The sequence below is a fragment of the Desmodus rotundus genome, chromosome 1 (genome assembly GCF_022682495.2).
Source record: "Desmodus rotundus isolate HL8 chromosome 1, HLdesRot8A.1, whole genome shotgun sequence".
NCBI lineage: Eukaryota > Metazoa > Chordata > Mammalia > Chiroptera > Phyllostomidae > Desmodus > Desmodus rotundus.
The window spans coordinates 150,656,541-150,673,674 of NC_071387.1; the positions used below are offsets into that span (position 1 = coordinate 150,656,541).

At 40.2% G+C, this 17,134-nt stretch overlaps 1 protein-coding gene across 15 annotated transcripts in view; it reads left to right on the forward strand.

Moving 5' to 3' along the window:
• MCTP1 (multiple C2 and transmembrane domain containing 1) overlaps window positions 1-17,134 on the forward strand; it is a 458,878-nt gene that overhangs the window by 148,808 nt on the left and 292,936 nt on the right. Inside the window, exon 1 of one of the 15 annotated variants that reach the window (XM_045197895.2) lies at window positions 667-866. The exons of 13 other annotated variants lie outside the window; for them this stretch is intronic. In XM_045197895.2, the coding sequence (XP_045053830.1) occupies window positions 810-866 (57 nt within the window). In that variant the 5' untranslated portion in view covers window positions 667-809. Of the gene's footprint in view, window positions 1-666; window positions 867-12,474; window positions 12,676-17,134 lie in introns of those variants that run through there. One more of the 15 variants, XM_045197896.3, reaches the window with a different exon arrangement.

Consider the following 17,134-nt stretch of genomic DNA (forward strand, 5'->3'; position numbering starts at 1 on the left):
TTGTGGCATCAGTTATGTTTCTTCAGAAATGCTCACAACCCAGATGAAGGAGAGCTCGGAGTTGGAGAGGTAGGCAGAGCGAGTATCACAAGGTAATGGCAGCTCAGGATGAGATTTCTGTGGGAATCAGCAACAGCAAACCATGAAAATATTTTTCCAAATCTCTACTTGGTGAAGGAGATGCTACTGTGTTGTATGCAATTATTACCTCTTGCATGTTAAAATAGAGTTTTACTCTGCACATTGTTTTTGAACTAATGGGAATGTTAGTGACTTTAGGGTGCCTCTTTCCCTTTTATATCTCTGCCAAGGAGATGCCAATAAGTTCACATAGTATTTAGTAACATTAAATTAATTCATTGCAAAGAGGAAGCAGAAGCATTTTTCTTTGTTCCATGTTATTATTCTCCTTTCTGTTTGTGGCTTTTGCCACAGGGAAGAGGTTAATAGTAAAAATGTATGTTTTACAGGTGAACAATTTAAGTGTTAGTTTGTAAACACTTTAGGACCCCCAGTGTGATGTTTGTTATGTAATCTAACAGTTTTGCGAAGGGAAAGTCTACCCCTACTGGTCTGAGAGAGAGTTGAGTCATATCCTGTGAATGTGAAGCAATGGTATTTAAACATCACGGGTTCCTTTTAATTTCATTCTAAGTCACTGCAGTTCAGAGCAGCAAGTGCTCTCTGCGAAGAAGCTGTTACTAGTCCTGGGAGGCGGGCAGCGTCCCTTGCTGGGATTCAGTAAGGAAAGCCTCAGCATGCAGCTCTCTCACTGGAGTGAAAGATGTTTTGTTCCTTTCTAATCAACTATGCTAGATAGCTGCAAGCTGAGAAGTGCCTGCAATTTGCCACTTATTTGTCATAAGGTAAGTTTCGTATTTTGGTTTACTCATTGTATTGTGGCAGCCTTGAATTAACGTGGCAGTTTTAGAACAAGATTATGGCTCAGAAAATGCCTTCTCACAGGATGTTGAAGGTGGCGTTGGAGATTCTAATGCAAGTAATTTCAAACTTATAGTATAATCCTTTTTGTAAGATATTTAATTTAATAGATTGCTATTGCTTTTACAAGTTTTTAATGAAAATTATGTGCCTGAGACATAGAAACATTGTAGTAGTTTTATCAATATTATATATAAATATATATAATTCTCAAATATATATATATATTTGAAGATTAAGTAGTGCCAGGCCAGGATCTTTTTATTTATGTTTTTCTTTTCTGTGGTCTCATGATCTTGCTTAAAAGGTGAAACATGCATGAAATTCATATGATTATGCTTGGATTTTATTCTAAAGAATCATTGCTCTACAACTATATACCTCCATTGAAATAAAAAGTAGTCTTAAGCAATCATTGGGAAGCTTGAAGTTGAAAAGTAGTGAAAGTCTCTCGACCTTCATATTTGGCTTTCTATTTAAGTGAAAGGCCACCATAGTTATAAACTTCTGATTGATCTGTTTATTCTAAACTGTGTATGACTTTAGCAGAAGACCCCTTCCTCAGTGGCTCTCAGAGACACTCATATATAAATTGTTGGGATAGAGAAATCTGTGGATGGAGAAGTGAATGAGAGGTTTTCAAAAATTCCTTAAGCTTCCTGCCAAGAGGTTGATGTGCAAGACAGGCATGCTGTTTTGGGTTTTTTGATTAATTAAGGAAATAACATCAAGTTAGAGCTAAAGATGGTGTTCGGTGTCACATAACTTTGGATGTTTATATTTAAGACCTTTGAATTCTTTTGAAGTAGAAAAGGTTAATTTGATTTTGCGAGCTCCAGCTCTACATTTGAAAGATATTAGTGAATTGAGGGGTTTTGTATGCTTAATGACAGTTGGCTTTAGTATACTTTTTCTTTTTTTTAGTTCTCTCTCTATCAAGCTGTTTCATTTCTGTTCAAAATTATACCCATTACAAAATCGCTAGATTCAAACACAGTATGGAAATTGCTTTTTATTGGATACATATTCAATAACCCATGTTTTTGCAAAGGTGAAAGTGTTAATGAACTGATGGGAACCATCTAGTTTTCCTCTTTTTGAAGGGAAAGTTAAAACTGGTTCAACTTCCAAACATATTTGATGATACTATTCCAAATTGGAAAAGAAAACCTTTAAAGGAAGTGATTTAGTACCGTGAGAGCCTTTGGGACGTTGCATGGTGAAAAGGCACAGAGCCTGAACGATCAGGATAGCAGATGTTGTAAGTAGAGCATCCTGATGCTAGAGATGTATCAACCTCCGCTCTTCTGCTAGGACAGGGAGGAAGCTATTCTGGTTAGTTAAGGATCTGCTTGAGAATTTTTTCTTATGTTACATGTGAACAAACGCCAATAAAAAGAATAAAATGTAACACATCTACATCATGATAAAAGCATGTCTTATTGCACTTTGCACTGTTTCAGATTAATTATGGGTTACACAAACTGTTGCTATGAATGACAACTTAGACTGATAAAATGCTGTAAAATCAAGTTTTTATAATGTGCTTTTTCAAATATGGACTTAATTATTTATGACATTGTATAGCCAACTGGTAATCAAAAATTATGGAGGCATCTTGTTTCTCTTCCCTCCTTTCTGTTTCCTACCTCCTCTGGCTGTTTTCCTGCCTCTTTGCAGGAAAGTAGCGATGGGCAGAAGGGGCATATGGGTAATGGGCAGGGAAAGAGAAGGAAAGGGGTGAGCAAACACAAATAGTGTAATGTTGCGATTCTTGCCTTTCATAATGGTTTTGGTGAGAGAAGAAGTCAGAAAGAGTTTATATATAATGGCAAAAATGAGTCTTTTAGATAGCCTGTGATTAAGAATAATTGGGTACTTGGATGGGACAACCTTACCTACCTTATAGGGTTGTTGCAAAGATAAAAAGTATCACAATTTTTATTGTATTTTATTAACTATAAAGTATTAGTCACATTTCTGAGGAATTGCTTTTTGTCTTCCTGAAGTAAGGCAGCTGACAAGGCATCAAAGATACTCAGAATTCCACTCCAGATTCAGAATATTTGTTTTTAGTAATGAGGGCCTTCCTTTTCCCCTCTGAAAGCTATTTTACCTGTTAATTGCCAACTCATATAGATATATTTTACAAAGATAAGCTCCAAAAATAAAAACCCAATTTTACTAAGTCCCAGTGCTATCTTAAAATTTTCAGTAGCTCAGGGAAACTCATCTTCATGCAAACGATATTTATCAAGTGGCAATTAAATTTTATTTTCAACCTAAAATTGACATGACTGTCCTCCATTAGGGACTGCATTGGCAGAAGCACATAGCATGATGTTTTCTTTTTCTCTTTAAATATTTTTCTTTTAGGTAATACTTTGAATGATTCATGATGAGGAACCACTGAGTAGGAGGAAATTTTTTTAAGGGAGTATTTGTTCTGACTCCCCAAAATGAAGTCTTTCTGGATGGTGCTTTAGACCCTACTGTCTCTAGTGATTCCTGCTGGATAACGAAGCAGAACACTTGCTAGGAAAAAATTGAGTAGTGACAACACCCCTGCACACCTCCGAAAATCAGTTATGCAGATCAATTGAGATAGCTGGAGAGAAAGTGTTTTTGAACTCTACAGAGTTCACGAATATCACTATCACAAAGTAAGATATACAAAATTATGTATTTGGAAGGGAACTTAGATGTCATATATTTTCTCATTTCACAAAGAAGGGAACTAAGGCCTAGAAGGGTTAAAAAAAGGTGCCCCACTCTGGCTTTTGTGGCTCAGTTGGTTGGAGTGTTATCCTGTAAACTGAAACGTCATGGGTTTGATTCCCAGTCAGGGCACATGGTTAGGTCGTGGGTTTGGTTCCCAGATGGGGTGCATATGAGAGGTGCCCAATCGATGTTTCTCCCTCATAGCAATGTTCCTTTCCCTTTCTCTCTCTCCCTCTCTTTCCCTCTCTCTGAAATCAATAAGCATGTCTTCAGGTGAGGATTAAAAAAAGAAGAAGAAAGAGAGGTGCTTAGCTTCACTCAGGTGGTCTGAGTCAAGGCCTAAATCTGGGTCTTCCTCTCTGCCCACTTAGCTGGAAGTTGATCAGAAGACTAGCTGTTTCTTGAGATCTAGTGCTAAGGGTTTAAACACACACACACACACACATTATGTGTGTATACATATGTATGTGTGTGCATATGTGTGCATGCATGTATATGTACACATAGTGGTGAACACCCTTATAGGAAACTATATCCTTGAAGAATATTTCATAGAAGACATATATGTGTCAATGTCTAAATATTTTATGGACCAAGGATTCTCTTTTGGATCTAGTTTAATGGAACATGGTTTGGTGGAATGATAATCAAACTAACAACCGACTTACAATCTCGTAGCTATTGCCACAGTAGAAGCATCCAAGGCCTTACCCTTGGAAATTGAATTATAAAAGTCGATTTTTTAGTTTTTAAAATTGCAGGTAGTATGGTGGATTGTTTTGATATGTTTGTTGAAAGTGGTTAGCAAAAAGGGATTTCCCCAAGAGCTTGTCCTTAAGAAGAGATTAGGCAGTTCTGTTTTCTGAGGAAATTCCATACTGTTTTCCATAGTGGCTGCACCAGTCTGCACTCCCACCAACAGTGCACTAGGGTTCCCTTTTCTCCGCATCCTCTCCACTTGTTTGTTGACTTGTTTATGTTGGCCATTCTGACCATTGTGTGGTGGTATCTCATTGCAGTTTTAATTTGCATCTCTCTGATGGCTAGTGATGCTGAGCATCTTTTCATATGTCTCTGGGCCCTCTGTATGTCCTCCTTGGAGAAGTATTTGTTCATGTCCTTTGCCCATTTTTTAATTGGGTTGTTTGTCTTCCTGGAGTGGAGTTGTGTGAGTTCTTTATATATTTTGGAGATCAGGCCCTTGTCTGAGGTATCATTGGCAAATATGTTTTCCCATACTGTTGGTTCTCTTTTCATTTTAATGCTGTTTTCTTTAGCCATGCAGAAGCTTATTAATTTGATGAGGTCCCATTTGTTTATTCTTTCCTTTATGTCCTTTGCTTTAGGGGACATATCAGTGAGGATATTGCTGAATGGAATGTCTGAGATTTTCCTACCTATGTTCTCCTGAAGGACTTTTATGGTGTCACAACTTACATTTAAGTCTCTTATCCACCTTGAATTTATTTTTGTGTATGGTGTAAGTTGGTGATTGAGTTTCATTTTTTTTTACACGTAGCTGTCCAGATCTCCCAACACCATTTGTTGAAGAGGCTATTTTTACTCCATTTTATGCTTCTCCCTTTGTCAAATATTAATTGACTATTATACCCTAAGAATCCTGAAACACCAATCCAAAAAAACCTATGCACCCCAGTGTTCATAGCAGCACAATATACAATAGCCAAGTACTGGAAGCAACCTAAGTGCCCATCAGTAAATGAGTGGATCAAAAAACTATGGTACATTTACACAATGGAATGCTACACAGCAGAGAGAGAGAAGGAGCTTATACCCTTTGTGACAGCATGGATGGAACTGGAGAGCATTATGCTAAGTGAAATAAGCCAGGCGGTGAAAGACAAATACCATATGGTCTCACCTATAAAGCAGAACCTGATCAACAAAACAAACAAGCAAGCAAAATATAAACAGAGACATTGGAATAAAGAACAATGGGACAGTAACCAGAGGGGAGGGGGGAAGGGATAATGGGGGGAAGAGTTTTCAGGAATGACTATAAAGGACACATGGACAAAACCAAGGGTGGAGACGAAGCAAAGGGAGGGAGCTGGATTTGACTGGGGTGGGGTGAGAGTGGTGGGGAGTAAATGCAGACAGTTGTAATTGAACAACAATAAACTAATTAAAAAAATTAGCCGATGATCCATAGACAACACTCATCACTCCACAAGTGCCTTACACATTCCATCAGGATGTAATAACTACGACAATGTTCAAGCTCTGCTAGAGACAGTAAATGCTATCATAAATGCAGAATAGCCGCTTGGGTTTAAAAGAAAAAGAAGAGATTAGGAAAATCTAAACAACCAATTAACTTTCAACCATTTCTGTTAAAATTTATCTGGCTACTTAATATTTGTGGGACACTACTCTCTCTAGGGACATGAGATGAGAAAAAGATGACTTTTCATTATTATAGAAGTTAATGACATATCTTCATATACTAATAAACGCAATAGGTTTATAAGTCAATTTTTTTTCTTTAAAACCTCTTAACTGTTAAGATTAGAAGACAGGTTAATTAAAAGGTTTTGTTTTTGTATTGGTGGTATTACTAAGAGTTATTCCTTACTCCTAAGAATTCAATCCATGGTCACTATTTATTTTAATTAAAATGTAACTCTTATGTAAGGTATATGCTATTTTCATAGCCTGTGGACCAACTAGTATCTTCAATAAATAAGTGAAATTCTATCATCATGCTAGCTTATGAACAAATCCTATCTTTGTTTTGTAATAAAGTCTATGTTTACTTTATTCCAAGAACTATATGAATCTGCTATGGAACCATTAAGAGATAAAGAAAAACAAATGTGATAAATAGGTAAGGGTCTTAAAACCTTTGCTAAGTATAGATGCAGTGGGGTAGTATGTGGCAAGGCACAGAATCCTTGTGCCTATGTGGTGGAAGGAATCAGTGGTTTTTTTCAACATCGACCCCTCCTGTGGTTTTGGAGGTAACTGTGAAGCTCTTGCCTTCTTTTGATTTTGTTTTTCTATCCACAAAGTTGAGCAAACACTTTCCTGCCAGACAAGAGTCCCGCACATCGCATAGGTGCTTGGTAACTACTGAGTAGTGGCCCCGTGAACATCAAGGTGGGTGCAGCACTTTGCACGCAGAGTCCGTGGGTGTGCCATCATTGTTAAAGAGCCACGGTTTATGATGGGCATCCCTTTGGGTGAAGCCTAAGGAAGAGAGCTTCGGAGATGGTTTGTTGGTTTTCAATTCCATCTTAATTTAGTAGAGATACTCAAATTAGTCGCTTGGTCTCCCTTGAGTCATTTTACTAGTGGAATGGGATTAATATTTATTCATGGCAATTTACACATACCCAGATATAACAGATCAAGTCCCAGATCATTCACTCTGCAAGTGTTTCTCTCGAAGATGACAATAATAATAATGGCTAACATTTCAGTGTGGTCACATAATAGCTTGTTATGAACTATGTTATTTATTTCTTAATACCACCTTTTGAGATCTGGGCACTATGATTATTATTATCCCCCTTTTACAGATGGACAAATTAGAGTGAAGAGAAATTAAGTGACTTATCCCTGACATTACAGAAATGGCAGTAGAACAACCAGAATTGAAGCTAGGCAGCCGGGCTTCCGAGGCAGGGTTTTTAACTATATTCTGTGCTGCCTCCCGTTAGAATCCCTGCATCCCAGAAACATGAAATGACTGCTGTAAAGTGCTACAGACAGAAAAAGAAATATTTTTAATGCTACTATATTGAATCATTTCTGATGACTTCAGCATTCTTGTTCTTAGTGAAACCCAACCTTTATGAATGAGAAATAAAGTAATTTATTTGGAAATTCATGTAAGATGAGGCTAGTAATAATGCACAATGTATCTGGAATGAGCAGATATAACGGAGAGTTCTCCTTTGGCAATGTGAAAAGATTATTTTATGTATATATGTATGTATGTTTGTATGTATGTATGTATTTATCTATTTGAGAGAGACAGAGAAACAGCTTTCAGTGTACATAGTCAACAGTCCCAGGAAAGCCAGTGGAAATTTTTGTGTTTAGAGGGAAGAGGAATGCCGTGTCTCCTTTTCCGTGCACACTCCCTGAACACTTCCTGCTGGAAGTCTACCTGGGTGGGGGAGCACCCTGAAGGATGGTAGAAGGAGTTTCGGTCCATTATATAGCTAGGTTCATTTTCATCTGCTTCCTCCAAAGACCCCACAAATTATGCTTGAAATTCTTGGGTAGTTTTCCAACCTCTTGTGCACTCAGGTCTTACAAACAAAACCCTGCTTTACAGTGTTGTGTACCATGCGTGCCAGCACAGTGCCTAATACACAGTAGGCCATCAGTTTGTCTTCGAGGCAGCTAGGCTGGACGGGCTGGGGCTGGACGGAGGGATGGGTGGATGGAGGGAGGGAGGGATGGGATAAATTGGTTTATATTCAGATCTGCTCGGAGTCATGGCTCATGCACCTGAGACTGGATTGGGGCCAAGCTGTCACTCAGGGAGCATGTGGGCACGAGGGAATGATGTGTGAGGTGTGAAAGAGTTTACCTCGGTTCATCTCATACTTTATCATCTGATGGTTGTCAAGGTAGAACTGATATGGCTGTAAATCATTTCTTGCCACAAGCCTTTCCCACTGTTTCATATTAGGGTTTCTTTACTACACATAGGCACCGTAACTGCTTTACTCCCTTGAGTCAGAAGCTAAATGTGTGCAGATATATACATATATAATGTATATGGATTATACACATGCAGAGAGAGATGAGATAATAAAACTAAAAAGTCAAAATAAATTTGAATGTCTAATTTAATAGGATGGTCAAAGTTTAACTACTTTAGAATTTCTTGTGAAAAAAATCAAAATGCAGAAGAAAAAATTGAGGCAGAGTATCAAAGAAAACAACAATATTTTTAATGCTTGTTTATTAAAAATATATTTTTCAATCTTTGAACAAGTTTTTTTCACAAAATTTCACTAGAGAGTTCAAACAAACAAGTCTGGGGACCCAGATTTATTTGGCATAATCTGTCAGTTGTGAGAGATGGTCTCCCAAATGTCCTCATGACTAGTGACTCAGGGCTTAGGTTAGGAAATGCCACGGATTTCGAGAGACAGTATTTATGAAGTTATTGTTTCATGTTTTCCAATGGGGGGAACACAGAAAACCTTCCTGTAAAGAGACTCAATCAAACACAAAATATATCCAAATTTTAGACAATGGAAGAAACTCTGTTGGAAAAATTATACATTTGGCCTTGACCCCAAGCAGTCATTAGAAACAAGATACACATGCACAAAAGAAAAAAAAATCCTAATTAACAAAAAATCATTTGATAGATTTTCTTTTCCCTGGTCCTAAACACAGCAGCACATGTTTACTGTTCGAGGATGCCCTATTCCTTGTGGTGCAGGTGCCTTTGTTATTGGAAATGTATTTGATTCCTATGGCTCACTGTTTTCTGGGGGCGATTTTTCTACCTTAGAAATGGCATGATCCAGGTCAGCAATTAGAGAGAGGTTACTACCTCTGGCCAGCAGGACACCTGGATACGGCATTGTGCAGTGTGGGCCTCGTTTCCAACATCCCTCAAGTGCAAGATCATCCTCTAGCCCCTCTCACATTTTCCAAAGACTAGGAATTATTTTAAGATAGGGTTATTTTATACTTTTTTTTTGCACTTTCAGTTCAGTGGTTGCTGTAAATCTTGAAACCTATTCTGGGACAATTACTTCCAAGTTTAGCTAAAGTGGCTGAAAAGTTTGCTAAGCCCATACCTGGAGTTTGCGAAATGTTCACACTGTAGATAGATAGATAGATAGATAGATAGATAGATAGATAGATAGATGATAGATAGATAGATGATAGATGATAGATAGATAGATAGATACACACACATACAGGCAGATTCCACTTGGCCAATGTGTACTCTAAGTATGTAAATAGTTATGAAGAATCATTAGTATACCAGACATAAGAAGACTTTGTAGCTTTATTACCTGTTTAACATAAGTGATTAACTCTAAGTATATTAATATTCAAGACTTTTTGAAAGGTACACTGCAATTCCGAAGGTACCCAGATAACTACCAGGAAGCCATGGGTACCGATGACTATGACTTCTTATACTCACTTTCAAGAGAGGGTATTAAGGTGGTTACTGTTTCAGGTTTTTCAGGGCAAAAAAGAAACAGGAAACATTTCCGTAAAAATACTGGATCAAACACAACTAAATAGGATCAAAATATATGCAAGTTTTAGACAATGGAAACAAATCTATTGGAGAAATGGTACTATTTTTGGATTCTGTGTGGCCCGTTCTTTGCAACAAAGAGCAGAGTTCCCATTTGGATGAATTTTATATATCAGACGCTAATAATTTTTTTCAGCAAGCAGCTAAGGTCTGAAAACTATGTTTGCTGCATTAGAATACTTTTCACATTGTGATCTCTTCTCTATTATTTTTATATTTCCATGGAAAATTCCTACTACATTTTACTATTTTAATTGATGTTTTCAAAACAAAAATTAAAGAGAAGTTAACTAACAACTGAACATAATTTTTATTTGAACAGTAGAGTTCAGTAATTCAAATTAATGCAGAGTATTGAACCAGCTATAAAATTTCCATCATTCTTCCCTTTACCTAAGTAGCATGTAATTCACAGTCACAAAATTTTGGATTTAAAAGGCGACTTAGAGATCGACTAACTCAACTCTCACATTTTGCAAAATGAGAGAATGAAAAATATTCTGTCACAGGCAAATTAAATGACTTTTCCAAGGTTGTATGTACCCAGTTCCCAACAGAGCCAAGCTGGACGTGGGGCTCCTGACATGCAGCTGTGCAAACTTTTCACTACATGAGTCAGTGAGACCATCGTTAGCTGAATTTAGTACTCAGATGGTGCACTGGATTTTCGCTTCTTATTAAAATGTTAATTATGCACAGCAAAAATCAATTTAAGTTTGGCCTAAGTTTCTTTTGGCCACTAAACATTTTTAACCATATTTTTTGGACGGGCATAGTTAACCACAGATTCTATGTAGAAGCTTTTCCTAACCTTGAAAGTATACCTGTAGTCTACTAACTTGGCCCTGCAGATGCACACGCGTTCACACAGAAGAGTTCACACCTAACCACTCGTGCCCATCGAAGACTGGTTACCGTTTCCCACCCCCTCCAAATTTCCAGATCCTCAAAATAAATGCTTACATCCAACTGACAAAAAACTCCAGAAATGCAAATTATTGTTTTAGTAGACAATATATACACCTATTTGAATCATTTAATCAAATAAATGGAAAGGAATACTAAACAATGCTCTATTCTAATAACTGCACTTTGTCATCAAAGTAGTAATGCACTGGAAGTCCCCAGCCCCCTTACCTCTCTCGGTGGCTACTTCAGAAGTGGGTGGCCACACTCAGGAGATAGCTACCGGTGGCAGGTCCCCTTAGGAGATGGCCCAGTTGCAAACCACACCAGTTAATGGGGTCTGACCTCTTTCTTTTTAGATATAAACCACCAAAGATTGTGTCTCATTTGGCTTCTCACTTGCAACTGCTGTGGGGAATGAGGGAGACAGATCTTTTCCAGAGTATTCTTTGAAATATTAGTTGTATGAAAATAGCATTCTGTAATCAAATAACTGGGAAACATGGCATATGGGATTCCCCCTTTGAATATTCACACTGAAGGCAAAGGCAAACACTTCAAAAGACAGGTTTGTTTAATATTCTTTAACCTGATATTTTTCAAACTAACCCACTTACAAAATATTACTATTCACATTGTAGAACACACTTGGGAAACACAGGTTAAACATTCCCCTCAGTGGCTGTACTTCCTGGAAAGAGGGCGGGTTGGGACAAGGGAATACGCTGTTTCCTCGGGGTCTCTGTCCCTGTAAGCCTCTCATGATGTGAGCTCAGTACTGAGTGTGTGAATAATTTTGACTTTGAGATTTCACCTCATTCAATAATGCCTGAACCACCTAAGATACTATTTTTCTGAACCGGTTTGATCACAAAGCAAAGGAAGCTCAGGGCAGGGAGTGATAAACCTCTGAAGTGGGAGACAGGGATTTCACAGAAATGCTCCTTAAGCTCAACCAGAGGGATGTACTGGCATTTTCCAGGTGGATAAGAGGCATGGCCTAGCGTAACAGTTCAGGAAACTGATTTGGAAAGCAGCAGCAGTGTCTTTGGAGTCTGAGGAGGAAAGGGGAATGGCTGCTGAGGAGGTTGCCCGGTTTTTCAATGCTGTGCTAACGATCTTGGCCTTTACCTCCCGGGGCAGTGATTCTTCAATGGGGTGGTGCATCAGATTCACCAGGAATCTTTTTCAGACTATAGGTACCCAGGTCTTATGCTGACTCATTAGGTTAAATGTAAATTTTGGGAAAAGCACCCAGGTGATTCTAATGTGCACATCGAATGAAAACTTGGAGCATAAAGAAAGAGTTTCAAGGGGGGCAGGTGTTGTAATTGGAATTTTGAAGGCTTTGAGGAGGAAGTTTTGAGAGGAATAATTCCAAAGGCAGGGACACCTATTTGGAGGCACCCACAGCTGTCTGAGTAAAAGGCAACTAGGGGAACAAAGACAGTGATGCGGGAGTGAAAGGGAGCTGGATGCCATGGGTCCATAGTATTTGGTGGCTGACCAAATGCAGGTGTGAGCGAGGCATGTCCAGGTTTCTGGCTTGATGATGCTGACAAGCAGGGCAGGAAACACTGAAGGGGTTGCCCCTGAGCTCCAGCTCGTTCTTCACCCTTCCCTTCCTGCCTCCCACTTTGCCACCCTGGCACAGGTAGCATGGCCCCACCTGAGAGCACTGCAGCGTCTTCCATAACTGCAACCATCAGACCTCTGTGCAACCGAGCACCTCCCTCCTTGTTGAAAAGACACCAGAGAAGCCCTTGCCTATTGGTAGAGTTGTCCTAGCACCAGGAGGGCACATGAAGAATGGGAGTAACCATTTGGGAAAACAGGTGAGTGAAGGATCTTTGAAGGGGAAACTCACAGAAGACCCTGCATTGTGAATCTGGTCAGGGCTGTGATCAGTCACTTCCCCATTTCATACTCAGTGAGGCTGGGGAGGTGAGGCTGGGCCGGAGGAGAACAGTCACAAAATGCTCTGGGAATAGGTGCTCTCAGTCCTCTCCCAGCCAAGTCTCAGCAGCAGAGAGAAGGTGAGCCATGAGTCTGGATGAAAAGAAAACTAATGAGGGGAGGAAGCTGAGACTCTGCTGAACAGCCCAGGAAAAGCTTTGGCAAGTGTCATGATGTGGGCTGGACCCCTCCTCCTCCCAAGGCTAAAAGATAATTAAGAGGAACCCTGGTGTGGGGCTTGGTGAACTCCCTGAAAAGCAGGATGGCTTTTCTGCCCACGATAGCAGGACTGGTGAAAAAAGGCCCTGTGGCCTGCACTGTGACCATGGGGTAATGTGACAAGCTGTATAACAAGGTGATTGCTTGAGAAAGAATGTCTCAATACATCCCATGAAAGTGGGTGATGAGTGGAGTCCAGATTAGAAACCAGAGGACCTGGGTTCAAATCCAGGTTCTACCACATACTGTGTGACTTTGAGAACACTATTTCACATCCCCGGGCTTTAGTTTCCTCCTCCTAAAATGATTGTGCAAATACCTTCTTTGGAAGTGACTAGCATGTGTTGAATGTGGAGTACAATGTGGGCCCTCTCACGCTGTGGGTGTTTCCACCTGATCGGTGCCCGAGCCTTTTCACGTTGTTATGACTCGAGCATACACTGGACCAGGGGTCTGTGGGGCAATCTATTCAAGTGAGACCATCTTGGGTGAAAATTGAAACAGCCTGTACTGTACCGACCAAATTTGACAGTAGAGTGATTGATTAGGATCTTGTATTCAAGCTCTTGTTTATATTTCCTTAGCCTTATGTAATTTGTTTTGTTCAGGATTTATACAGCTAGGGTCAGGAGGGTAGGCTTTCATGTACTGCAGAACTGACAGAATGCTTCCTAATGCTGACTTTACTGGAACTCAAGGGCAACTAGTCAGGCTCTGTTCTAGAGAGGGAAGGGGAGTGGGGTTCATTGGTGCCTCCAAACCAAAGCCAAATATGCTTAGCATCAATATGCCAACTGACTCCCAGCCACAGCCCACACACACGTGCCCGCACACACACACACCAGAGTTATAATAAATAGTCTCGTACTGGAGTCCGAGAAGCCCAGTAGTTATGAAACCTTTGTATCAGTTAGACTTGCTTCCTCTAAAAGAAGACTTAGTTTTCTCGTGGGCCTGTTAGAATTGCTATGGCAGTTTTCCTACATGAAAATGCTGGAAAAGAGTACAAATAGATGGGCTTGCATGTGTATTACATATTTTTACCTATTTTGTTTTCTTGGGGCTCTAGCAGAGAACTAACATATAAAACTCACCTCTCATGTGATTGACATATTCTAATAAAGATCTAGCCAATGTTAAATTTTATTTAAGACAATTTATTTATGTGATCATGGAGGTCATTCTGATTTTTAGATACACTGATTAGTCTGCAGCGGCCACAGTCCCACAGAGTGAAACATTGAATGGATGAGGGCCTCTGTGGCTCACATGCGATTCACTGATTACTTCTGTCCATTTTCTCCATGTGTTCAAGGGGGCAAAATTATTTTTTGAAAGCCTTCATGTCAGATACTTCGAGGACACATTTAGCAGATAAAATGAACACGGTGTATGCTAGCAAGGCGCTTTAATCACTCTCATGAATATCAAATTATCAGTTACAGTAAGTGACATCGGATGAAGGAGAAGGTTATACAGAGTGTAACAGTGGAAGTTCATTCATATTATTGGCTCAGGGAAGTCTGCTCTAAGAAAGTGACTTTTAAACTGAGACCAGAGATGTGTGGAGTTAATTTTGGGTTTCCCCCTTGTTTGAAAGATTTTGAGGATTAGAGAAAACGTAAGTAAAGTGCCCAGTGCAGTAGTGGCACAACGGTGTCCAGGAGATTCAGATCCACTCTACCTCTTAATCTATGAATACTCCAGAGACCAGCCGGCGCCACCTTCGGCTCTGGATCTGGTGAGTTGGAGGTAAGACCTGGCTTTGTTGTGGACCCACCTGGCCCACAGCTTTCCTGCTAGGCCTTGCTGAGCATGCTCTGTGTATAAATTTCTGTACGTATCTGCTTTGTTCCATGTTTCTCTGCAGAGATGAGCACCCTTCCCCTTCCTTACTTGCATTTTCCAGTCCATTTAGCCTGGCTCCAATTCTCAGCCTCCTCTTCTTGGGAACAGGTGCATCTCCTGGAACCCCACCGCCACAGAAGTTACCTTGAACCAAGACATTGGCAGCTCCCCAGTGAGAGGTGTCAGCATGTTCCCCATCCATCCCACAAACCACCTTCACCAGGTCACACCTCTCCAGTGCCTTTCATAGTTAAGATCAGAAAGAGCTTTATCTGCCCCTTAGATTTTGTGGTTTGTACTTCTTCATTCACTCCTAAGGGGATGGAACTAATGCTGCATGAATTCAGCAAGCCACAGCTCAGGTCTGCCTAATCCTCTCCCCCACAGCCAGCCTGCCCTTGATGGCCCTGCTGTGACCATGGCCAAAGTCTCGTGGGTAGCTGGTGAGGTTCCAGCATATTGCTCCCTGGACGTGGCAGTGCAGGACACTTCCCAAGGCAGACGAGATAGCAGAGCTTGTATTGGGATCGGACCACCCTGGACTTCCCTGAGGAGAGTGATGCCATCATTGAGAGTGGGCAGAAATGGACTGGATTTGAATCAGTTGTCAGAGGATCCAAGAGGAATTATGAAGGAACCAGAGTTACTGTGGATGCTGGGAGGTTTGGAGATCCCTAAAGGTATTCCCCAGTCTGGACTGTAGGACTGGAATCCTCCTAACAGAGGATGAGAGAACTAGAGGAGATGGAGCAGGCCTCATCCGCAGGAGTCATTAAAGGGCTCTCGGCACTACAGGCAACAGGAAGCAGGTACACTTATAGCCCTGTGGCTCCAGCCCCTTTCCCCCACTCAGGGAGAGAAGCAAAGCTGGTGTTCAGAGTATCACAGGAGCTGAACTGGCTGTGACTACAGCCTAGTGGACCTTTCATGGATCTGGTGTGGGTAGATGTGTAAGAACCTAGGTGCCAATCAGAGAGTGTGTTGACATAGGTGTGAAAGTGACAAACGCCACCAGAGAACAGGAAGACAGCTTTCTTCTCTCTTTGTGGCTTCTAAGGTTTGTGGTTTCAAGGCTGCTGAGACTATTATGGGAAGGGAGAGTCATTTGTTTTTCCATCTGAAGCTCCCACAGTAGAGGAGAGATAAAGAGCATGCTTTGGGAAAGGATGCCTCTGCAGCTCCTCGCACATGCTTCCGATTTTCAGATTCCTACACAGACAAGCATATCTGATTCTGCCCTTCAGGGAAGTTACCTGGCCTACGTCATCAAAATATAGCATATTTCCACATGTTATTCTATTGGGCTTTTGTTTAAAGACCTGTGATTTCAGAGGCTGGGTTGAGTGAGGGAGAGTCCATGTTAGCAGTTCCTTTATTGTTTAATGTGATCAGCTTGACTTCTGTCATGGAAGACTCCACAAAGCTGGTGAAAACTAGGGTCTGCAAAGTTAGGAGTTCATCCAGTAACTTACACTGTGTGGACTTTAAAATGATTTATAGTCAATTTCTGTTATGCCTATTAATAGTAAATATACTTTAGTTTATTTTTGTATAATTATTTTAGCAAGTTATTAATTTTAACATATAAGGAACTACAAAAAGGGTGGAGCCAGTAAATAACGATATTACAAAATAGGAAGATCCCATTGGAAATCCTAGTTTTCCAAACCAGCACAAAAGAATTCCACTGAACACATATGGGTTGCTCTATCAGTAGTGAACTACCCCAGATGTGCCAAAAGAAATAAGTACCCTAGCTCCAGAGTGTGTATTAAATGATGACAATAAAAATATACTGTAGGTTCATGTTTTTCCCTTATCTCAGGGTCTATGTCTCTTCTTCTTTGTTCCCATTAATGCCCAGTAACTGTCTTCCATACAGTGGGGATTTGACAGTCAATGACTTTGATAGACATGTCACGTCACAAATTAGTCTGATTCAGGAATCGTTCTATACGTGGGGAGGGGTAAGCCCTGGGGGGTGTGGGTCCACTGTGGGTACCAGGTATTGATTACATCTGTCAAGCGGGTAATACCTTGCCCTCAGAGATCTGAGTAAGACCTGGAGGAATTTTCCTTTTGGCCATTTTCATGTCTTCTGCAGGATCTAATACTGTATCTTACACAGAATGATGGTTGCTAACTTGAATCATGATTTATTCTTTTTAAAAAAATGTGAAGAAGATAACCTTCCTGATCCATGTTCTATGTTTTAAAATGATTAGACTTAGTTTTAACACTACACTCAGCTGGAATCTGAAAATTCAGCTG